Genomic DNA, 24,954 nt, shown 5'->3' on the forward strand with positions numbered 1-24,954 from the left:
GAAAAATAGGCATAACTGTGAAATAACTATTCTGATAGCAATAGCTATTCCTAATCCCAAGACGACCACAACCTCAGCTGATTGTGTGGCATGATATAGTAAGTTATAGCAGAAGTGATCTATAATAGTACCTATTATGATCTAGATAGTGGATAATCACGTTCACATCAATCAAGCGTTGCTTGTATGTTACGGCAAAAGATGATGGAGACTATCTTTTGTCATAATTTATCTTAAAACTAGTTTCAGAGGAAAAGGCATCAACTTGCAGAGGACCAAAATCAACATGGTCCCAAAAACCCTGGTTCCATAAACCAACTTTTTGGAATCGTATTGAGAGGTTTTGGAAGGTGACAAAACTACTAAATTTAAGCTATATTTGTTTGTGCAAAGATTCTGACTACGATTGCAAGCTGATATGCATCAAGTTGTCCCGGTTTTTAAGTTGTTAGATGTTAGGATGAAGAATTATCAATTACTTATAACCATTCATTCTTAGGTGCAAGAATTATATCTAATTTTTGCTAAGTCTCGTAATGGGTTGTAATGATATAAGTCCTTGTTCAAAAAGATTAGACGCAAGATATTATTATGATTGTTTGATTTTATAAGTATTTAAAATTTTTTTAGCAAATAATTGATGTAGGACTAAATACACACTCACATAAATCCTCACATACTCTTCTTATTTAAGTCTTGGGATCCTCACATGGATGCTTTTGCCAGTCCTCTTACCGATCAAATACATCTTTTACTCATAACCCGATAACTTTCATGTAGATTGATAGGATTTGGTGCACTAGTGTTTGGATTTTTTAGAGATTTGGATTTCAATATCTTTTTTTAATTTTTTTCTCTTTCCATTTTTTTTTTTTTTATTCTTTCCATGTTCTATTGTACTCATTCCATCCCTAATGAAATATGGTGGGCTATCCCGCCGTTTGGATCCAATAAAATAAAATAGAAGGGAAAATAAGTTTTATGTGGACTGACAATTTATTAATTTATTCCTTATTGTGTATATAATTTTGTCATTGATGCTTCACCTTTAGGTCCACGTTCTAAAAAAAATTATAGCAAAACATGAAACTTACCCCATCAAGCAATTTCTTTTATTTTTCATGCTTGACTAGCATCACCTTTGTTAACTTAATCTATATTGAATATTAGTTAATCAAATCCACAATGGATCACTCTGAAAAGATCCAACAGCGAGAGCCATCACATCAGAAAATTTAATTACATGCCAAATATTCAAAGACTACAACTTGTCTATATAATTACTGATTAATATTTTTTTTGAAAATTTTTTTAGCTTTTTTAGCTCTTTAAAGCTAAAGTCGATATAAAATCTCCTATTGAATTTAAGCTTTAATATGATTATTTTGATTAGTCATAATTATTAAAAAAAATATAATTATTTTTAATTAAGAGAGTAATTTGACACAAATTATACAAGATTGGAGCTAGAGACCTTGTAACTAACTTAATGAAAAAGAAGAAGATCTAGATCATATTTTCAATATTTTATATTTTTATATTTTTTCAAAAAATTTGAATTGGGCAAATTGAAAAAATTCCTCTTTTTCACCGATTGAATCATTAGCCAATAATAGCCTTGATATTTATTAATTAAGAGTTAAAGTATCTATTACGATAAGTATTTAATGCAACCACTGTCGAACTTATCAACACCACCCATCTCTTTATCATGTATTGCAATCAAAAAAACGTTGAACCGATCCTTATCATTCTGTTGCAAAGATCATGTTTCATTCCATACATACTCGCTGATAGAACTTTTCAATGACCAGACTCCATTCCTGTTTCTTCCATGATCATATATTTTATTATTGCTGCCGCTGCTGCTCTTTTCGAGCTGATCAGGGGACCCCATCTCGAGTTGATCAGAGGACACCATGCAGCCACAGTAGTTGCTCTGGGGAGCTTCCATCCGTACAGCCTCTCATGTTCTCTTTTGTACGAGCCCCACTAGCTCCGCTCGTTCGCTGCTGGTGGCGATGACGTGTGGCAGAAAGGATGGAAGTGTTGATATCTAAGAATTTGTCCATTCACATGACGCCGTCTCAGCGCCATACACCATCCACGACTTCATTCCCTCGACAAAGAATTGGGTCCGATGACCATTGGACCATCAATGATGGTCCGATTCCCTTCAAGGGAAAAAAAAAAAAAAAAAAAGGATTAGGTCCGATGCTCTTCAGATCATGGAGTCATCTGATGCATCATTAATCTGATGCTCTTGTTCAAGTAAAGCACATGTCACATGCCATTTTGTTTTTAATTTTTTCATAATAAAAAAATATTTATTTTTTTAATATTTATAAATAATTTTATTGAATATATGTACTATGTTAAATAAATCAAATATTTCGATAAGTGACATAACATATTTGATTCTCATTTTCTAATGCTCAGTCAAGAGGAGTTCAACAAACAACAACAACTCACACCTAATGTAAGCCTAGGCCGACATTGTGTGTTAGGTGATTATATCCTAGACTAGACGCACCATGTTAGCAGTGCACCACATCGATCGGATTTTTTATTTTTATAATTTTATTCAATATGTGACTCATCTTGGATTCTCCCCTCATCTCGAATTGTTCATCATATGCACACTCTCTCGACAAGAAAGAAAGGAGACGAAAACCTACGAGTAGGGATGACACTTAAATTAATGGACATATGACTCCTTATCCCCTCCTCTTATGGACAGAGGGAGACAGATAAGGGTGATCAGAGACAGAAAGAAGGCCAGGTTTCCTTCTAAAAGGAATACAGCCGGCTAGATTTGTCCAAGTCCCTTTGGAAAGAGGATTTATTTTAAGTAAATGGCATCCTTATGCTCTAATCCCAAGTCATGATCAGACTAATACGGCCAGCAGAAAACCGTAATTGGTGGACTTACAAAGGGTACTTGTCAGGATGGGAAACAGATAACAAATAAAAGTAGAGAGAAATGCTGTCTCCCACATAACCTCTCACAAACAGCTGCAAACCACGAGTTTACGGACTGCCAGTTTGCCACGGACAAAGTCGGCATGTTTGGTACAAGTTAACATCCAAAAACACGGTTTCTCACACTAAAAACCATTCTCACACGAAAAACCAGTTTTACGCCCTTTCTATGGCGCTGTGGGGCTTTGAAGAGAAACGTAGCAATCAAAAAATGTAGATGATTTATTTTTCTTTTCAAAGAAAACATTTTAGTGCAGTCCTTTAAAAATTGATCAACGCTCTCTAAGGCGGTTGCTAATGAGATTGAAATTTTATTGCCCCACAAACCGTGCAATGAGACTTTTACACCCACCACCATTATAGATAGCCATTATATTATCTATCTTAAAAATTCATTTTATTGTGATAAAAAATTTATTTCAAAATTATATTTATCTAAATAAATATTTTTTAGATAATATTAAAATTAAAAAATAATTTATTCATATTTTTTTAAGTATAAAAAAATTACTTCAAAATTTATTACTATATTCTTTTGTATTACTATTTTTTTAGATAAATTACTAAAATTTATCCATATTTTCTATAATACCTTTTATACTTTTTAACTTCAAAAAAATAGACAACTCAGTGGGTATAAATGATAGAGGCTTTGAAAAGAAGGATGGAATATCTTACGAATAAAATTAAATATCTACTTTACTGATTAATAAAAAAAAAATTATCACTTTCTAAATGGATAAAATTTTCTCCTATTTTATAGATAAATGCTATCTATGAAAAAATAATTTATCCATCTTCAAAAATATGAGAAATATCATCGTCATTACGATGACGATACATCATGTATCATACTAATTATATCTTATTGTATTTTAGAATGGATAAGAATAATCCATCTTTGAGATAGATGATGTGACTCCGAATACGAAAATGACACCGTTGAGGATCTGAACTCAATTTTATCAATAAATCATAAATCATAAGAAACATAGCCTTGATCTTAGGACTTAATATGAGAGTCATGAAAGATTTTAAAGTATTAAAATACTGAAAACATATTCCTTTTTCCTTTTTGCTTCTAATTTATAAAGCCATCACAAGAAGACTAAAGGTTGTGTTAATAAAGATCTCCTCCCTCCCCTGAGGCCTACGCAGCCTTGTTTTTAGTCCTCACTCCTTGTGGTTCCCCTCTCATATTCTGCCTCCTTTCCTCCTTTATTCGCCAACTGGCTACACCTGAGCACCACCCACGGCCTCACTCCCCTCCTATTTATGACGAGCACCATGGACAACTGCCTCCCCACATCTGTCCACACGAAGTCCTTAGAATCTAGAACTTAGAACAGCCTCCTTCCCTCTCTGTTCTACCCTCATACCCTTGAGCCTTAGAAGCTCCCCAACATCTCTCCTCTCCCCTTCCCAACTCCCTCTGTTTCAATTACCATCCCATCTTAACTCACCATTCCTTGGAATTACATCACCTCCCTCTTCAGCAATCCTTTCAATTCCTTTTTTTATAACAGATGGCATCCACTTCACTGAGCTCCCCCTGGACCCCGAAGCAGAACAAGATGTTCGAGACAGCCTTGGCAAAGTACGACCAGGACTCGCCAGACCGCTGGCACAATGTGGCCCGGGCCGTCGGTGGGAAGTCGGCCGAAGAGGTGAAACGCCACTATGAGAGGCTCGTTGAGGACGTCAGGCAGATCGAGTCAGGCCGTGTGCCATTCCCCAGTTACCGGTCGTCCGGCGGCAGGGGTACTCTGTTTCACTTAATCCTAACTACTATTTATAAGACTTGGATTTATTACTCGCTTTTATCTGTCTCAAGGGGAACCCCAATAATCAATTATGCTAACTTGCATCAATTTTATACGTAAAAAGTGGCTTTGATAAGCTATCTTGGCTTTGCTAGATTGAGCTATGGATGGCTTAGGCTTCATAATATGCCTTTTGGTGTCACTTTCACCTGTGGCACTGTTTTTTTTTTTTTTTTTCATGTAGGGTTGCTTTCCTGCTCTAAAAGCTATGTATTTATTATTAAGTTTCTTCATCATGTGCAGCCAAAACTTATTTTCTTGGATTGTTTAGAATAGTGTCTGAAAGGAAATCCCCATGGGTTTTGTTTTAACTCTTTTTTCCTCTCTGTTTTTTGCTCCCATTTGGCAGGCTGAAGGATCTAAAGCTCCACTGAAGCGACAAGTAGGAAGCAGTGTCTATGTTTATATCAAGTAGTATCGAGCATAACTCTTCTATGGAGATGCAGGGAGATCTCACAGAAGTAAAATGCACATGACTTTCAGAAGGAGATCAGATATCACTAATCTTATTAAAGCTTCTGTTTCTACTCTTATGTACCTTCCCTTCATTCTTCATCCTATTGTAAATCTATGCCACAAAATGTCTGTCTAGCCTTCTAGTTAGTGTGCTTATTGTTTAATGAAGCTAAGTTTGACATATTTCCATCTAGAGTCCTCTCTATTCTTCCAAATGAGAAATCCTAGGATAGCCATGGAGCAGGTCTTGCAAACAAACTTCAGTGTCATTAGAAGTTAATGTTAAAATTAAAAGACCTTAGTAGAGCGATGCAGCAATCTGTGGTTATTCTTTATTTTGACATGGCCCAGGGGTTGAATGCATCCTTGTGAACTATGGATTTCTTTGAAACTAACCAATTCAAGTATAGCCATCACCTGTTTAAGCTACCAAATTAGGAATTGGAACCAAGTAGTACTTTATGCCCACCCCATTCCTTTCTTCCCTCCATCTTTTTCTAGAAAGAGTCGCAGTATCTTATCTAGTTTTCTCTCCTTCCACCTGAGCCATCAGTTATTTCAAATGGAATAAATTCAATTTTGAGTTGAATTATGTATTGAAATTCCAGGCAGATAGATACCGACACCACCATGGATTCCTTCACGTTAGAAAAGGACCACTTAAAAAGATCAAACCTATGGTAATAGAAAGGGAAGGAACCCACAAGACACAAGATGGCTAAGATTTTTCAGGGGAATTTTATTTCCGCCCCCTCGGGTTGTCTATCATGTATGTTGGTCCTTACTGGCTGGATATGTTATTTCCAGTCCTTGATTTTAATAGCCTGTTTATCCCCAGTACTTGTTCCGTGCATAAAGTAGAAACATAAGGATTGTAATCTGTTTCTGAAAGCAAGCTTAACTATGAATAAAGAAGTAAACAAAAGAGGGCTCACAATGCAAGGATTATTTATTAAATGTAGCCAAGTGAAGGACCGGGTGTTAAACATTTTGGTTTTTATTAATGTTAATAGGGACTCCTTAGCAATACAGATGTGCAGCAAATTGTTAAATGACACAGGACCTTCTTTCATATCTTGTTCTTGAAGTAATATTACCTTTGAACGGTAAGTATGGATAAGTTTTTGCTCATCCATCATCAACGAGTTTTGGCTGGCATATTCTGTAGTTATGCCTACTTATTCTAAAAAAGTTGTTTGAGATGCACAAGTCTATTTACCTCAAAAAAAGTTTGCAAATTTTCTAGTCACCAAAAAGGGATGTAGCCATGATAAATAGAGAAAAGCTTGCCACTTTTGTCTGTTTTCAGTATAGATGTATCCAAGTTAATGCATAAGTGGAATAATTTTGGGGTAAAAATCATTGATAAAAATGTATAAATCTATTGAGCATTTGGTCAGATGGTATTTTCTAGGTTTAAAGAAGCAGGTGATAAAAAGTGGCATATCAGCTTTCACAAAATTCCACTTTTAATCCTTATTTTAATCCACTTTATTCCAGTGCAAATAAAAGTCGGTTGGTTAAATAAAATGGGATAAGTGGGCTATACTAAGTTTTGTTCCAGGTTCTTTGGCAACCAGGGCTTTGGCAACTACCTCCCCATATTAGCCCAGAGAAACTCCATATTATGATTAGGAAACAGAGTTCTCTCGCTCTGCTTCTCCTCTTCCTTGGAGCTCAGACTTTGAAGGACTTCCAGCTTCTCCCATGTCCACTTCCCCACTCTCCCCTGTCTATACTACCATCTCACCTCATACAGCAACCCCCTTGATTGACTGCGGCCCTGATGAGTATAGGTGGTTTTTATTCTCTTGCTCTTTCCCATATAGTTTCTTATCCTTGTTTGCATTCCAAAGAATAAGACTTGGATGCAACATCTGGTTTCAGTTGGTTATACTCTCCCTCAGCCTTTTGTCTTCTCTTGCTCGTTCCTATATAACTTCTTATCCATTTTCGTATTCCAAAGAATAAGACATGGATGCAACATTTGCTTTCAGTTGGCTGCACTCTCCCTCAGCTTTTTGTCTCTTGTTCAACCCACCCACTCCACATGAAATCTAGTCCTAGGCTCCTAGCACAAAACAGAACATAATAATAAAAGTACAGCTCTGATGAGCTTTCCCAGCTTGCGGCTGACACAGCCACCCAGGCTTTACAAGATGCTTTCTGGGTCACATTCGCCTAGCAGTCATTCCTGAAATTTACATAGTTGTTGTTATTTTTTTATTTTTATGCTGCCAAAACTTCATACAGTTTGGTTATATAGTAATAAAGTTCTATGAATACCACGAGACAGACCTCATGTGTTTGTTTATTCTAATATATTTGGCAGGCTGAAGTACCTCAAGCTCCGTTGAAGCAAAAATTAAAAAGCATTAATTAGCTAGGTCTCTATGAGATAGTGGGAGAATTAAACCTCTTTATATTTCCAGATATCAGATGCACATAGTGCTGGATTAAAGACCATGAGTGACTTCAAATCAAGTAATAGCAGCTGCTGAGAGAAGATTAATTATTGCTTATCTTATAGGAGAAAGCCTTTCTGTTTTCTTCTTATGTATGTTCACTTACACTCTCCTACCATCATACTTCCTCCATTATTGCTCCCCTTCATCATACTGTAAATCTACTGAAGACTGTGATAACCATGATTCACATTTCCTTCCTGAGAATTTGACAGATTCTCAAACAAAAAAAAAAAAAAATGTCATAACATTCTTGGTGTATTTAAAGCAAGCATACTTCCTTGAGTTGACTATGTACTTCCGCATGATCTTAGTCTATGTCAGAAGCTTATATCAGAGGTATGTTCCATAATATTTGACAGAATCTTATTCTTTCAAATAGTCTTGCTGTCTACTTGAAATGATTGCACTCATCTCTGATGTGGTAGTTATTTCTCAATTGTTTGGCAGGCTAGTACCTATGGCTCGACTGAAGCACATACTATAAAGCACTATCTACTTCTCTCTAGAAGCATTGTTCGACTCTGAATTTCCAGATAGATAAAAAGTCAGATGCAATCCAAGTGACCTAAGAAGTAGATCGGTGATCACTGATCTTATAAAAGCCTAATGTATCTCTTCTTGAAAACATCCGATTGAATATCGTAAATCTACTGAAGACTGCCATAACCATGTCCGGCCAGTCTTCTAGTTGGTGTACTTACACCTTTAACAAAACAAGTTTGGTATTATTCTATATGACTCTCCATTATTTTACATAACATAAATTTGCAATTTTCTTTGAGAGCTATGATGGGTGGAAGCCCAGCTGAGTTCTGGAGTGAGGGCAGGATTAAACCCAGCTCTCAGCTATTGAAGCAAAAGCATCTCAGCAAAGCAGTGCAGCAAATCTATTTTTACCCTTAGGACGTCATCTTAAATAGGGACTTCAGACAACTAAAACAACACAGTATTTTATCTTGATTCTCCTCTTTCCTTGTCTCTATCGTGTCATTGTGACAGAAAATGAATTCAATGTTGGGATTCAATAATCAATGAAAAATCCAGTTAAGTGGATAGAAGACCATCATGGAATCATCAAACTAGAAAAGTAGGTAACCAATAATAAGCTGCATCATAGCCAAGTGTAAGCATCTTTTCTCCATTTGGAGGTTGCAGGCTCAAACATTGTGTCAGAGTCTTTTAGAAATTATTGGTGGTCCTCCACTGTAATTCCCAAGAAAATATTTATCAGAACCAATGGGAAAGGTATCTACAGGTTATGTCTGTAAATATCAGCAAGGATCACTTTGTAGTACACGTGCCTTGCAAATTGTCAGAGACCTGTCGCACTTTAAAATCTTAACCCTCCCAATCTCACTAGAAAAATGAGGACTTTGGTGATGCCTTCGCAGATTGTAGGAAGATTCAAACTGAAAAACCAATACTGTTATTGCCACCTGAATAATTGTTTGAATCGACACATGATAGGCTTGACCATCTCTCACAAAATTCAGAGGTTGTGGTGCCACTCTCTTTGCTTTGGGTAATAATAGATACCAATATATGTTACTAGCTATACCTTTGAAAGCAACGCTCTAAAGATTATAATATTAATCAAAACCAGCATGCCTTCCTTCTTTGGAGTCACAAAAGTAACAAAAATAGTAGTTATTTTTTGAGGAATATTAATAGAAATCATTATTATGGTACTTTTAGGACAGAACAATGTGAAACCTGTGATGGATCAACTTTTTCTGAAAAAAAATTGAAACCTGTGGTATGCTAGTAGTAAAATCCAAACCCATTGTAGTTGTGCGAATGAATGCATCACTTCTTCACTTGAAAGAGTTGTTACCAATGTCTATAAATCAAACCTTCAATACATCCAGTTACACACACAAGTTTGTCATTCAGGAACTATTCAGCTAGGGCCAAAGATTCATGAATCTGAGAAACAAATGCAGGGATTTTGCCAAAAGTATGAAAAATATTCATAGAATGTAAAAAATGTTCATTCATGTAAACGGTAATAACGAGGAAAAAAACCACCAATAGCAGAGAGACTTGTTAATTTGTAATCCATGGATTTTTCTTGAATTTAGGTCAGGAAGAGTTCACAAATAAGTTGGCAACATCATGATAAATTTATTTTTCTAAATATCTATAAAATAATTTGCATAAAGTAATGATTCTTTTGAGATTCCTTAACAAACCTGAGAATATTGTTACTATGTCTATAGTCAGCTGAAAGATGACAACAGTGATGCTACTGCAAAACTGATACATCATAAATAATCAGCGGAGTGGCAGTGAGTCTGTTTAAATAATTAGAACGAGACAAGACTCTATCAGCAGGAGTATTGGCAATAATAGAATATAATATAAATTTCTTGTGATATTGAACTTGGATGAGGTACCTTGTGAACAATGTATCCAGTGGTTCATAAAAAAATTACACCATGCAGTGGAATCATGGATTCAAAGTGATAAACTATATCAAGACTGTTTGACGTGTTTTCTGGTATAATCTTACCACTCTAAGATTATTGAACTGCAGTCCCTCTCAGCTTTAGGGGGATACTTTGGATTTTTAGTACCACGAATATGCAAGAGGGCAGGGCCATCAACTTTTTTCATTTTCTCCTTTTTGTGAGAAGAATGGGAGATCAACTTGTAAAACTCCAGAATCCAACATATTCCTATGGGTTAAGATTCTCCTTGGTCCAAGTTGTTGGTATTTTATCTTACAAATATTTCAGGAAATCTGTTTGCATCCATGGATCGAGCTTTTCATTGTGTAAAATTCATCAGCGTTGTTGCAGAATAAATACATTAGAATCCTTTTGTACAGAAATAACAATTTGTAGTCACAAGAATAAGAATTTACCAATGCTCTTTAATGTTAGAATGCTCACACACCATGCTTTAAAGAGCAATGCTATGGAAAGGGACGACTGCTTTGTACAAAAGTAAATGTCTTGGATTAATAAGTGTGATAGCATGGATTCAAGTCTTGAGACGGTCATTTTATGCAAAAAAGACCAAAGAGTAGATTTGTTTGCAGTCCACTCCTCCCAGAATCCTGGATTGCCAGGATCAAAACTGGGTAATGATTAATGTTACCGGTTTTGATCCATTGCCCTCATCGTATCAGTTCCTCATGCACACATGCCCACGTTGGCACAAGGAATTGATGGCTGATTGGGTAGAATCCACATAGGATTTTTCTTTTTGGGTTGAAAAAAAGCGATTCAAGTGAACAAAGGACTGCAGGCCAGCCATGCACTTCCCTGTCCCAATTTCCAGAAAAGCAGGAGATGTATAAGAGATTAGATTCCATTCAACAGAAGGTGACGGCCCTTCTCTGATTTCTTTTGAAAAGGAATATTACAACAAGGTTTCATTCAAATCCCTGGACAGGATCTCTTTTTAGCAAGTGGCATGCTTGAGTTCTTATTCCATGTCAGCATCAAAATTTATTTAGTCCATGCAGCCAATAATTGCAAGCTACAAATGCTGTCACGTATCAAAGCAGGAAGCAATAAAAACAGAAATTTATGATGGTAGCTATTAGTGTCTAAGAATTCCATGAAGTTTAGAAGATCTTACTCCGATAAGTGAGTACATAAGGCAGCCTTGTACAATAGCTTTTGTGCTCTGGATTTCGTTCATATACGTGATACATTCATATATGAAACACTATGTCATATGCAGAAAAGGATGATAAGTTAAAGAGCTTGTGTATTAATGATGATTACACAAAGGAACAGAGGAAGGACCGAAGGAGTGCCACAAGAAAAATATAAGGGAGGAAGGAAAGATCCACATCAGATGCAATAATTTCCGGTCAGAAAGATCCCCTCCCTTCTAAGAGGATGACAGTGACTCTCTCCATTCCCACACACACTCGTTGTTTTTGGTCCTCACCCCTTCTGGCTCTCAAAAGACCCAAGTCATCCATGTTCTGCCCTGCTACTTCCTTTAGTCCTTTTCCAGTATTATTCCCAAATGGCTCCACCCCACCATCCCCACTCCCCTCCTGTTTACATATAGCACCTTCGGTGACTCCTTCGTCATATCAGCTTATATAAATTCCATAGAGCTTAAACTTACAAAAGTTGTTCTCCTTCCTTTTTCCTTCATCCTTAACAGTTGAAAACTTGAAAATATCTATATCTTGTTCACCAAAAAACAAAATAGTTATCTCCTCCCTTAGAACTTGAACTTAGAAACCACCCATATATGGTTTTCTCAACCTCTCGACTCACTCTCATTTTTTTTATTCCATCTCATGTTATAAACACCATTGCTTCCTTTGCCATTGAGGCAACTATAACAAAACAGTCCCCTCATAGAAACAAAATCTATCGATAATTGTGAAACATTTACATAAGGAAATGAGATGCTATAAGCATTTTGACCACTATAGTTCATTTTGTTCTGCACATTTTCAATTAACAAAACCAGGACAACAATATTATAAAGTTCAATAATTAAAATGAAAAACTATGAGGGAAAATTTGTTAAGTTTCATGCAATATGAGAACATTAATAAAAGCATATACAAGAACAATAACACTTCTTACATTAAATTGGATCAGCTATATGGATCCTATTATACCATTTGTCCACATTCAAACCCATGTTAAGAAACAATTTCAGACATTATAATGCATCCATTAGTGCAAATCACATCACATGAACAAGAGCTATATTCTATATAGCATTCTTCAAATAAAATAATCAGCATTAACAATTTGCAGATAGAAACCAATAAATGATTCAATGCATGTGCAGTCCATATAGGAACGCCTGGCAAATGAGGATGCATAAATTTGGGACAATGTTGCATGGTTGTGGATACATGGATAACCCATTATATAAACAAAAAAGGTAAGGGAGTGAAGAGTAGACCTATGGAATTATACATGCTAGCTAACAACACATTTCCAGCCACAGATAATACCATACCATCAATAACCTCCACCCAACTCTTCTATACAAAGGCAATTAAGTTGAAAGGACTAAATCTTAGAACTAAAATTTCAAGACTGAAACACAAAATTTAACTAAGATATATAAGATCTTAACTGCCGCTGCTTATTAATTACCACAATTCTCATTCTTTCCAGTGAGCAATTCATCGAAATAAAATGGGTAAGGTGGTTCTTGATGGAAGAAGAGGTCGAAGTGGGTTTCAAAGAGTTAACAACTGGATTATACTAGTTAGCACCACGCATACTTTATATCAGACTAGTACGGAACCAATGCTGATACAGTCCCCCATACCAAGAGCAGGTACCAAGAGATGCACTGTACTGACATGCAATACAACTTATACTTGTTGGGTGCTGATACAAGTACCAAAACCAATACCTACAACCTTGGTGGGTTGCATATAAAAGGTAACTTGAGAGACAATGATGGTAGAGTTCCTAGAGTAGAGGCTATTGCCCGTGAGGCCAATGAAAAAACTAGCTGGTGGGGGAAGGGGATTGAGTCAACATTGAGCTCCAGCATCTCCTTTCGAATACTCATAAGGAATAACATCAGTGTCATCGATGGCCAAGAGCGCACTCCCTATCAATCTCCCCTTCCTCCGCCCTCTCTCTCATCTTGATTGTTCTTTGCAATGAAGAAATTTATTCGAAAAGTTGGTGCGTTTAATGTTTTATGAATGCACTCTCTCATATCATAAAATGCATGCCTTTGATATGGATGGATCCTTATTTAAAATTTTTCAGCTGTTCACCTTTCTTCTTCTTTCCTTCCTCTTTTCTTTCCCCTTTTCTTTTCCTTTACTATTTTTCTTCTCCAACTGCTTCTACCCTTATTTTTTTGGTCTTTATACTCCTACTTTGTCTTCTCTCTTCTATTTTCTCTTTATTTTTCTCCTTTTATTTATTTCTACATTCTTCTTTTACTTTATATTTTTCTATTTTTTTAAAGTCCCCCTAGGCATACATATGAATTTTTCTTTTTTCTAATTTACATATTCGCTTTTGTTTTAATTGTTCTATAACACTTTGACCTATCTTGGCTCGAAAGAAAAACTAGGAATGAACATGCAGTAAATTCCTAGTAACAGAAAAATAAAGAAAAGCATACACAAGAACAACAAACCTTACCATCTCAAGGGCATGTTTTGTTGGGGAGAGTTGGACTTTGGAATGGAAATACAAATGAGTGGTTCTCATTTCAGCTATTTGGTTAAGGGGAGTCCCATTCTCATTCCGATTTCAGGAGAAATGGGAATGCCTCAATCCCTAAAGTTCAATCCCGACTCTCTTTAGTATTCAAATCTCATTCCGATTCTAGTTGTGAACCAAATGTATCGAGGAATATGGTCATTCCAATTCCAATTCTAATTTTGACTCTAATCATGGACCAAGCACACCCTAAATGGAGTCGGCTATATCGATTCTATTCTACTTCACTATTTGTTCATATCCAAACCCACGTAAAACAAAAAGCACAAGAAATATTGAGGCATGTTTCATAAATGTCATCACCTTTATAAGGTTGTAGACAACATTTCAATCCAAACAGATTAATCATTAACTCATTAAGGGTGCGTTTGGTTAGCCATTAAAAAGTACTTTTTTGCTTTTTGATTTTTAAAAAGCAAAAATTAAAAAGCAATGTTTGGTAACACCATAAAAGCAAAAAGCAAAAAAATCAAAATAATTGCTTTATATGCAAAGCAAAAATTTTTTGCTTTCCAAAACTTATTTTTCTGTTTTTTTTATTTCCACACATCTAAAACGCCTAACCAAAAAGTAAAGAGTCCGAATTCTTCTCTCTCGTCGAGCTCTTCACCTCCCCACCCCCTTCTCCCTCCCTTCCCGAACCATTCTCTCTCGTCGAGCTCTTCATCTACCGTCCCCAAATATTGCTTTTTGCTTTATAGCACCGTAGTTACCAAACATACTTTTTACTTTTTTGCTTTTACTCAATAGCAAAAATCAAAAAAATAAAAAAAACTTTTTAAAAATCAAAAAGTGTAACCAAACGCACCCTAAATAAACAAAAACCTAAGGAGGAAAAACCTTTTCCCATGGAATAAAACATACTAAGAAAAAATACATACCAAGCCACAGCTAAAACATCCACATACCATCAGTAAACTTGGTCTAGTACTCCTATAGGGTGATGAGTTACGCTAAAAGGATAACATTTTCAACTAAAATTACGAGCTTTGATTCTATAATTCATGTAATCTTAACTAATGCTACAAATCGCCATGCTTCCCTTTCTTTTCTGATGACCGATTTATCGAAATTAATGAGGGTGAGGCAAAACGATAACATTTTCAACTAAAATTACCAACTTTGATTCTATAATTCATGTAATCTTAACTAATGCCACTAATTCCCATGCTTCCCTTTCTTTTCTGATGACCGATTTATCGAAATTAATGAGGGTAAGGTGTTCTCCATGGAAGAGGAGGAGGTAAGAAAGGATCATGGTCTAATAGAATAATTTAAAGCCGATGATGGTGGTACCCAATGGTAGAGTTTGTTGCCCTTGGGCCGGTGGGGCAGTCGGCGTTGAGCTCCAGGATCTCCTTCTGGATTCTCTCCCCGCCGCCGTCGTGGAAGACCATGACCACACTCCCTCGCCAGTGCCGCCGCCGTCGGGGCTCGGAAGGTCCTTGGAAGAAGACATCGCGCGCTCCCCACTCCCCACCCTGTAAAACATCCGACACTTCGACAGGCGGAGAGCCTTTACGGATTTATGCGTTATAATACCCGAATAGAAGTTTTCTATAATTCCAACGCGTGACAGGGGTTCGCGTGTAAAAATGTAGCTATTTAGTTTGATTTAGTTCCGGCAAGTAGATCGCCGGGACCAGTAATTACATTGATAATGCAAGGTGTTCCACCAGCATAAATATTACCATCTCTTTGGCCCATCGTTATTAGTTGCTATTGTTGGCCCCCCTTCCTTGGATTAAATGCCTGGCTGTAATCTTAATGTGCATTGCTAAGAAGAGATACCCAAGAGATGTGAAGAAGAATCCATGGTTGATGCTACAACTTCCAAAGGAAAAATATCCCCCTCCCCGCTAAGAGGGAGCTGGTGGTTCCTGGTCCTTGCTCCTTGTGGTTCTGGTGGAAACGAGTCATCCCATATTCTGCCGTCATTCCTCCTTTATCTTTTTGGCCAAAATTATTCTCCAACTAGCACCACCCCACAATCCCACTCCCCTCCTCTTTATAAGGAGCGTCCTCTGCAACTGCCTTCCGGTACCAGTACACACACAGTCTATAGAGTTCATAAACTTACAGAAGTCCTTTCCCTTCGGTGATCGCCCAACTTCTCTCCTTTCCATCTTCCAACTCTCCACCAGTACTATCCGCTACAATCTTAATCCCATTCCTAGCATCCTGCTGACAGATGGCCTCCAGTTCAATGAGCGTCTCACGCACCTCGGACTCCTCATGGACCCTGAGGGAGAACAAGAGGTTTGAGGAGGCCCTGGCGAAGTATGACAAAGACACCCCCGACCGCTGGCGCAAAGTGGCTCAGGCCGTCGGCAGCAAGTCGGTCGAAGAGGTGAAGCGCCACTATGAACTGCTCGTCAGGGATATCCATTACATCGAATCAGGTCATGTGTCATTCCCCAACTACTGATCCCCTGATCCAGTGAAGTCGGCAATGGCCGGTAAGGATCACAGGTGGTCTGTTCCACTCCACCAATGTACTGTTCCAGTTTTTGTCCTCTTACACTTCCTCAGTTCTCAACACTTCCGCTTTCCCGGGGAATAAGTCTTGGATACGGAGTTGCTTTCGGTTGGGCAGCTCGGTCACCTAACTTGGACTACTATATTCTTTTGATGAAAGGGAAACTAGCTACCAGTATCCACACTTTCCTTGGGCTCAGATCCCTTGTCCAACTCACCAAGGCCACATCAAATATAATCCTAGAACAAGATTTAGACCTAAACCAAAAAATGTATGGCCATGGGCTTTCCAAGCTTGTGGCAGGCTTGTGCTTTATAATATGTATTGCAAGTCGCATTCACTTGCGACACTTTATTCTTCTGCGCTGTCTTCCTAGCCTTTTTGGAAGTCATGTGATTGTTGAAGTATATACTTTCTTTATATGATGCCAAAACTTCACAAAGCTTGGTTGTTTAGAAACGTGTTTTATGAGTTACTACTATATCCTGATCTCATTGGTTCGTTAATTTATTCGGCAGGTTGAAGTATCTAAAGCTCAGGTGAAGCATATGCAGTAATAGATATACCTGTATGGACTGGATTGCCATATAGAAGCATGTAAACGACTCTAAGAAGATTGGTGATCGCCGATCTTGCAGCAGCCTAATGTCTCTATTGTACCTTTCACCTTCCCCGTCCATCCTATTGTAATTCCACTATAGACTGCGACAAACATGTCTGTCTACTACTTTGTATCATGCTTATTGCTTAATAAAAACAAGTTTGGTATAATTTCATATTCTAACATCATTCTAACCTTCGATATAAGATGCCAAGTAGTGGAGCAACTCTACTTTATTGTCAGTATGGATAAGGCCTGGGGTTGAATGCTACTTCTGTAGACAGCTAAAAGCCATAGTATCTTATCTTGGTTGTCTTCTAATTGCTTGTTTCATCTGTCACTGCAGACAGAATGAATTCGATGCCAGAACTGATTAATTGCTAGAGAACCCAGTCTAATAGATACCGAGACCATGATGGATTACTTCAACTTGAGAATGGACCACTTAAATAATCCAAACCAATTGCACAGGTATCCAAAGGACATCTGACCACCATTTTATAAATCAGAAAGGACCATTTCGTAGTTCAGATTGCAGATTTGTTAGGGACTCGGTCCTGTTTAATATTATAGGAGTTCTTTTGCATATCACGTCCCAGATTTATTGAAATTACGTTTAGCGTCTCCTCTTTCATCCCTATTTACAGATTGAGCCAGGTACGATTCTACTAGTTTGCTCTTGGTTCAAGATTCTCTTACTTTCCCATGATATTTATAGATTAAGCCGGATATAGTTGGCCAACTTTTTCATAATATTTATCCACTAAAAAACGGTCAGCTTTGGAGAGATATCATGACCAACAAACCCCCAGATTCGCTGCCTTTTGTCTCTCCTTTCCTTCCAGCCAACGGATGATCAGCTTTTCCCCCCTGGGTATCGTTTCCTGATGCTTCCTCCCTTTGCTCCCCTCCCATCATGGAGGACCACAACATGGAGTTCAGGTTTGGAGTCACAAACAACGAATAGAGCTTGGTTCAAATTAACCAAAGTTAAAATAATCATTTTCTATCTTCTGATTAATTTAAACAAGATCAGTGGTTAATTGGAGCGGCAGATTATTTACGGAATGGAGCTTTCCAAATATATAGCTTTTATCTGGCACAATTTTACAACTTGGGATAAGGGAAGAATCCACGCGTACTTTTGATAAATTCTTGGACGTGGTGTGAAAAAAAAAAAAAAAAAAAGAACCTCCAAATTTAGCCCTCCCCATCTCACGAAGCAGCATATATTATGGTGTGTTCCCAGGTCTTAGGAAGATTCCAATTGCAACCAACATTGTTATGTCACCGGAGTGTCATTGATTTGACACATGATAGGCTGGACATTCCATGATATAATAGTTGTGGTAGAAAGAATGATAAGAACTGTTCTTTGCTTGAAAGAGTAGATAATCATCTTCATAACCATTAAACCTTATTTTAACTCTTTACTGTCACAGTCACAAGTTCGGTGTCAAGGAACAATTTGGCTTTCGGCCAAATATTCGAAATTTGAAAATTGCAGATAATTTGCAAAAGAAAATTGAATAGTTTTCAGATAATGATTTTTTTTAAAAAAAATGTAGATATGTTATATAGTTTTATGTTTTTGAGTATTAAAGCAAGAATAGGATGAGCGACATGAACAAAATATAGAAAACACAACACTAGTAACAATATATACACTCATTACTGTGCAAGCCACAAGTGTTCCTAGCATATGTTGGGCAGAGTGGAGAATAATTTGGCAAAGTATAAATCAGTAGATTATTTGAGATTGTGCAATATTTTGGAGAAATTTGTTGCTATGTTTACAATTAGCTGATTGATGGGAATGGAGAATTGGTACATTGTAAATAGTATGCACAATGGGTAGTGAATTTGTGCATCCGACTTCTTTTCTATCCAAAAGAAAAACATAATTGTCTACTGGAGTGATGCATAGTATTTGGTAAACAGGAGCATTAATATTAACAAAATACAGAATTTACTTATCTGGGTATGCTAATATAAATAGCAATGAGAGTGAATATGTAGCTGGGAATAGTAAAGCATTGCAAAAGGCAATGGTATTACTAACTTGGAAACAAAAATTCAAAAAAAAATCTAAAATTAGCTGCAAATATGTGGATGAGAGTTGTTGGATATACCGACCGATCCCTTTTACGCCGACTCACCCTCGGGCCTGTCCGACCTACGTCCGATTCTACCGACCGCACCGACCGACGACTGCCGACAATAACCGCCGACATTATCCGACCGAAGGTGTGTCGATCGGCAGATCCATTCTGTTCCCGACTAGCCGAGCGACGGAGCCCAAATTACCGACTCACTATCGGACGGGGGTGGCAACCGACGTCCGACTCCCGCAATACGCCAGACCAGCCGACGGTGTCTCCAGATCTTCACCCGACGTCCCGCAGCCGAATGCCGACGTATGGTCGGTCAGCTCCCCAAACGCCGTACGACTGCTATGGGCTGCTGTTCTGACAAGAAGATGCGACGTGACCGCCCTGGGGGCATCGTCCTGCCAAGGACATAGGTCAGCCCCAGTGATTTGACAGTCCACGGTGACTTGTCGGTCCGTGGCGACTCTGACAGTCTCCGACGATTTGACAACTCTTCGGTTGTCTGCATCATTAATGGCGGGACCACGCCGCGCTCTACTATAAAACGGAGAAGGCAACAGTGTTGGTAAAAAAAGAAAGAGAGGTTTCTCTAAACTCCTGAGCTCTCTTTCTCTCTCTCTCTCCCCTAGCTCTCTTCCGCGAGCTCCTGATTCTTTTCTACTGTTGCCTAGTCTCCTCTCTGACTTGATCGTTGGAGAGTCCCGCCGGAGGCATCTCCGGTCAGTGTGAACTTTTCTTACAGGTACTCGTTCTCGGTGACCAGACGACGAGGGGATTGGCCGCAACAAGAGTGATGGATGTTATGTAATGAACTAGCAGTGCTTTGTTGCAGTTGCATTATCAGGAGTTTGCTATCAACAGAATACAGTATATTTTAGCCATCAAATCAGAGAACATTATATACTGAGATACCCTGTGAATGATGTGTTCAATAATTAATAAAAAGCTGTACCACATTATAGTATCATGGAACAATTACAAACTGATCATAATTAAATCAAGACCATTGGACATTGTTTTTTGTGGCATCATCATCCTACTGCTTTTATGAAATTCTTCGACAAGATTCCCTCTCCAGCCGCCTCTCTCACCTCCAACTTTGGAGGAGATACTTTCATGAGTTTCCAGCACTGCGAATATGCAAAAGGCACATCAACTTGTCAAGGGCCGTCCCAACATGGTTCCAGCCTTGAGATTCTCCACTCTTCAACTTTTTGATACTTCATTTACAAAGATTCCAAGAAATCTGATTTTCCTCCAAGTTGTCAAATTTTCATTCTGTAAAAATTGTCATGATAGATTCTAGTGTCATCGATAAATATACAGAACCTTTCTTTTTCAATATATTTCCATTTGTAGTCATTAAGAGAGAAGGTTTATCTTTGCCTTTAGTAGGATTATATACATGCCAAATACTTTTATTTACGTCAAATGTATCTTGTAAGTAATGCAACAATTACCTACTACATGTAGTGTTGAATCTTATTTTCTTTCATTTAGATAATGATGTGAAAGTACTTGGTGAAAGCAGATTTCAAAATCTAAAAGCATTATCAAGTTAGATTGTTCTATTAATTAATGTTCTGCCAGGTGAACAGGAATTAAAATTTGGTGCGCAAACTGCTCATATGGTCAAGCTTATCTGGTTGACTAAAAATCTGGTCACATGTATTATCTGAAAATAATCTGAAACTCACCTAAAAAGATCTCTAGGGTACACTTCGCTCATTCCCTGAGATCTAATATAAACTTCCAGAGAAAACGTTCATTCTAATTCCTGTAATGCTTCTAAAAGGTATTTATGTATTTAACTCCAACAACATGTTTGATGGCCTAATGCTAAAATAAGTAGAATAACATGATAAAAAGAAGAGTATGAGAAGCACTTGAATTCGACATTTTAAACTACCAAACTTAATTTGGAGAAGCAAGGATGTGTTAAATTATGTAACAGAATAGCACGTTTATCGCTGGGTCAGAGGACTCTGCAAACCAAAGCACATCCTATTTTTTAACAGAGATCGCGGTGAAGGACAGACTGCAGGCCATATGACCCCTTTGTTCCTACTTCTTGTGGAGCAGGAGAGACAAATAAAGGGAATTAGACTCAGAAGGCCAAGGTCTTTTTATGAAAAGATTAGGCCAGTTAGTTTGTGTCAAAATCCCTGTGGAAGGAGGATCTCTTTTTAGTAAGCAGTATCCTCATGCATGCTTTTGTCATAGTCCATAATCTAGATTTGTTTTTTAAACTGTTGTTAGATTAGGGATGATCACACCCAAATATATTTGATGCTAGTGGCAGCAAATTAGGCTCTTAAAGATGACACATAAATCTATAATTTAATACACAAGGAACGGGGAGACTACAACTAGGAAATAGAATGTGGGGAAGGAAAGATTCACTCTGGACTGGTCCTCACTCCTAGCTAATGGTTCTCAAGGGTGCGAGTCATCGATATTCTGCTCTCCTTCATTATTCTCAACTGGCAGCCATTGCCCCACAAACGCATTACCCTACTGTTTATAAGTGGCACCCTTGGCAACTTCTTCCCCAGATCAGCTCACATAAAGTCCACAGAGTTTGGAACTTGAAGAAGTACATTTCCATTCCTCCATCCTCCTCAGAGCTGAGTAGTCCTTCTCTCTACTTCCTTTGAGCTTACAGTTTGAACCCACTCAACTTCTCTTCGATCAATTCCAAACTCTCCTCTATCTAATATAACATCTCTCTGTGCATTTAGAATTAAGCATCTTTTAGCAGTTTTCTTTGAACTTTAGCTCAGAGAAATGGCCTCCAGTTCACTGAGATCCTCAGGCAGCTTGAACACCCCCTGGACCTTGAAGGAGAACAAGTTGTTCGAGCAGGCCCTGGCGAAGTATGACAAGGACACCCCCGACCGATGGCTCAAAGTAGCCCAAGCGGTGGGGGGGAAGACACCTGAAGAGGTGAAGCGCCACTATGAGCTTCTTGTTGAGGACATTAATCACATTGAGGCAGGCCATGTGCCGTTCCCAAATTACAGGTCCTCCAGCAGCAGGGTGGCTCGTTAGGAGCGAAGGTAGTATATTCCACTGCTCACAGTTACTGTTCCATTCCTTTTTCCCTTCTTATTCCCTTGTTCTCTCTCTCTCCTTCTTAGTTCTCACTCCTTTTGGTTTTAAGGAATATGTCATCAATGGAACATTTGCTCTCAGTTGGGATTTTTTTAATTATTTTTTGATAATCGGGACAACTATTCAGTATCCACTGTCCCCTGTTCAACCCACCAAGGCCACATGACATATTATTTTGGCAAAGAACTTATAAAAAAACAATATGGCTCTGATGAGCTATGCATAGGCTTTCCAAGGCTGACTCGGGCTTTTAAATAAGCTTTCTAAGTGGCACAATCACTTGCGTCACTTTATTCTTTCATGTAGCCTTGTTATCCTACCTAAAAGGTACCCCTTTTTTTTTTTTTTTTTTGAGAATTTGCCAAAAAGGTAGGTTGTTTTTGTTCCATGACTTCTTCCCATAATGCCAAAACTTCTTAAAATTTGGTTGTTTAGCATCATGTTAAAACCACTAAGCAGAACTAATGGGGTTTGTTTTTTCACTTCTTTGGCAGGCTGAAGTATTTGAAGCTGAACTGAAGAAAGCAATAGATATGTTTGCTTGCAATAGTAGGAGTATTGTTCTCTCTGGAGATGCAGATACAAGTAAAGAATTCTATGCATATTAGTGAATCTAAGAAGATCAGATATCACCGATCTTCAAGCCTCATCCCTTATGTATCTTCCACTGTCTTTACTGTTCCATCCTATTGTAAATTTACCAAAAACTATCTTGTAAACATGCCTGGCTGGTCTTCTTGTTGGTGTGCTTGTTACCTAATAAAAGTAAGTTTGATATATGTTGATGTGGTCACTTCTATTGTCTTTAACAAATTTCAGCAAAGAAGTGCAGCAGATAGTTTTCTAAATTAAAAACAAAGGTGGGAAAAAAGAAACAAAAGGGATAGCTGTTTGTTTTGGCCTTTCAGGATTTGGTATTGAGACAGAAGGAAATTCGTTGAAACATTTTCAGTACAAATTTTCTAAAGTAGAACTAATACACCAAACTCTAACAAGATCAAAGCATAAGCACGCAAGGACCTCTACGGTATGCAGATACTGCTTTTTCAACATAGTTATGTGTAGGTGAATATAGGTCAGAGACTTCTCTCCCTTTCTTCTTCTCCTTTATTCTGGGATCCCGATCTTCACAAATTTGATGTTTTCAAAAATTTCACAAACTTGATGAATGGAAATATTAAGGTATTTTTTTTAGCATTTGTTTTTGATGCGATAGCCAGTGATTATCAGGAGAACAGTGGGCACCACCACCCCATATATGACCACTAGCTCCAATGTTGTTCTGCCTTTTTTTTCTTAAATTTTAAAATATTATGTATGGAGATACATAGTCAAGTTTCATATGCATTTAGCCCATTGTAAACTTAAAAAATAAAATTCTCTACCTTAAAAAGCATTAGAAAACTAACCAAGCTCTACACGGTTATCACTGAAGTTGTGATATGAAAACCGAACACCTAGATCCAAACCATCCGCAGCAACATCGGCCAAATCAATCATCATCAAAGTTAGAGTCACAAGAGTCCTTTATACAGGGTAGCGTATTGGCAGAGCAGGCATATGGAAAACTTTTTATATCTGTTGCGGCCAATCCCCTCGTCGCCTTGTCGTCGGGAACAAGCGCCTGCAAAAGAAAATCCGCACTGGCCGGAGGCGGCTCCGACGGAGACCCTCCGACGGTCAAGTCAGAGAGGAGACTAGGCAACAGTGAGAAGAAAGTAAAGAACCCAACGAGAGGGTGAGGGGGCGAGCCTGTTGTTTTTTTCGGGCCTCCAGCACTGTAGCCTTCCCCGATATATATAGTGGAGCGTAGTATGGTGCCGTCATTAATGGCGCAGACAATTGAGGAATTGTCAGCTCACTGTAGACTGTCAAAATCGTCGTGAAAGTGTCACATCGCCGTGGGGCTGTCAAATCACTAGGGTTGACAATGCCCTAGGTAGGATAATGCCCTTAGGCGGTAGTGCCGCATGCTGCTGTCAGGGCTGACAGTCCCTGACAGCCGTACGGCGATCGGAGGAGTCAACCGACCTTAGGTCGGTGATCAGCTGTGTGTCGTCGGGTGGAGATTCAGGCCCCTCCGACGGTCAGTCGGGCATGTTGCGAGAGTCGGCCATCGGACTCCCTGGTTCAGTCGGTCGGGAGGGTGGAAAAGGTCTGCCCGACCGACATATCCTCAGTCGGTAGAGAGCCGTTAATCGGCCGGTGATGGCATCCGGCGATCGGTCGGTCGGCCGGTCGGTCGGTCGGATATGCCCGATTATAAGTCGGCGTGAGCGGGGTCGGTCGGTATTCCCCAACAGTTGCCCCCCTCCACTCCTGAGTCTGACGGTGCGCTGGCCGATGCCTTCGTTTGGGCAGCAGTGTCGGGCGAAAAGGAGTGGATTCACCGTGTGCCAAATTTCGACCGTACCGCAGGTGGATACGATGTCAGGCATCTCATGAATGCCGAGCGATTCACTGGCGTCAGGTGTCCAGTCGGTGTCAGATGTCCCGTCCCATCAGCGTCAGGTGTTATGTCGGCGTCGGACGTCCTGCAGGTGTCGGACGTCCCGCCGGTGTCAGACATCCTGTCGGTGTCAGACGTCTCGTCCCATCGGGAAGGGGAACCGCCGTTCCCGCCGTTCCTTTGGGAATACAAAACGTCGCGGCCTTTACGCCACGTGGCGTGCGGCCATTGGGACGGGTTCGTTGGAGCGGATGGAGGTGACGTGGCTCGATCTGAAGGTAGG

At 38.7% G+C, this 24,954-nt stretch overlaps 3 protein-coding genes and 1 long non-coding RNA gene across 6 annotated transcripts; 3 read left to right on the top strand and 1 right to left on the bottom strand.

Moving 5' to 3' along the window:
- The first annotated feature begins 4,172 nt into the window (after positions 1-4,172).
- Positions 4,173-8,432, top strand: LOC109505982 (protein RADIALIS-like 3). The gene is made up of 3 exons (XM_019851195.3): positions 4,173-4,743; positions 5,155-8,065; positions 8,177-8,432. Exons 1-2 carry the CDS (start codon positions 4,509-4,511, stop codon positions 5,157-5,159), a joined length of 240 nt encoding a protein of 79 aa, XP_019706754.1. The 5' UTR covers positions 4,173-4,508; the 3' UTR covers positions 5,160-8,065; positions 8,177-8,432.
- A 2,029-nt stretch (positions 8,433-10,461) lies between these two features.
- On the bottom strand, positions 10,462-15,729 carry LOC105047175 (uncharacterized). The gene is made up of 2 exons (XR_832396.3): positions 15,214-15,729; positions 10,462-10,998 (listed from the first exon to the last, which is right to left on the bottom strand). It is a non-coding gene; the product is annotated as an uncharacterized lncRNA (long non-coding RNA).
- Positions 15,730-15,964: 235 nt separating this feature from the next.
- On the top strand, positions 15,965-17,167 carry LOC105047174 (protein RADIALIS-like 4). Of its 3 annotated transcripts, none has more exons than XM_019851273.3 (2): positions 15,965-16,319; positions 16,915-17,167. In XM_019851273.3, the coding sequence occupies exons 1-2, from the start codon at positions 16,109-16,111 to the stop codon at positions 16,917-16,919; spliced, it is 216 nt and encodes a 71-aa protein (XP_019706832.1). In that variant the 5' UTR covers positions 15,965-16,108; the 3' UTR covers positions 16,920-17,167. The 3 variants fall into 3 exon arrangements, with proteins under 3 accessions (XP_019706832.1, XP_073115326.1, XP_019706831.1); XM_073259225.1 differs by having other exon boundaries at positions 15,967-16,389; XM_019851272.3 differs by having other exon boundaries at positions 15,967-16,376.
- A 4,500-nt stretch (positions 17,168-21,667) lies between these two features.
- LOC105047173 (protein RADIALIS-like 4) lies at positions 21,668-23,015 on the top strand. The gene is made up of 2 exons (XM_019851253.3): positions 21,668-22,167; positions 22,717-23,015. Exon 1 carries the CDS (start codon positions 21,896-21,898, stop codon positions 22,157-22,159), a length of 264 nt encoding a protein of 87 aa, XP_019706812.2. The 5' UTR covers positions 21,668-21,895; the 3' UTR covers positions 22,160-22,167; positions 22,717-23,015.
- Positions 23,016-24,954: the final 1,939 nt, after the last annotated feature.

The sequence above is a fragment of the Elaeis guineensis genome, chromosome 6 (assembly GCF_000442705.2).
Source record: "Elaeis guineensis isolate ETL-2024a chromosome 6, EG11, whole genome shotgun sequence".
Taxonomy (NCBI): Eukaryota; Viridiplantae; Streptophyta; class Magnoliopsida; order Arecales; family Arecaceae; genus Elaeis; species Elaeis guineensis.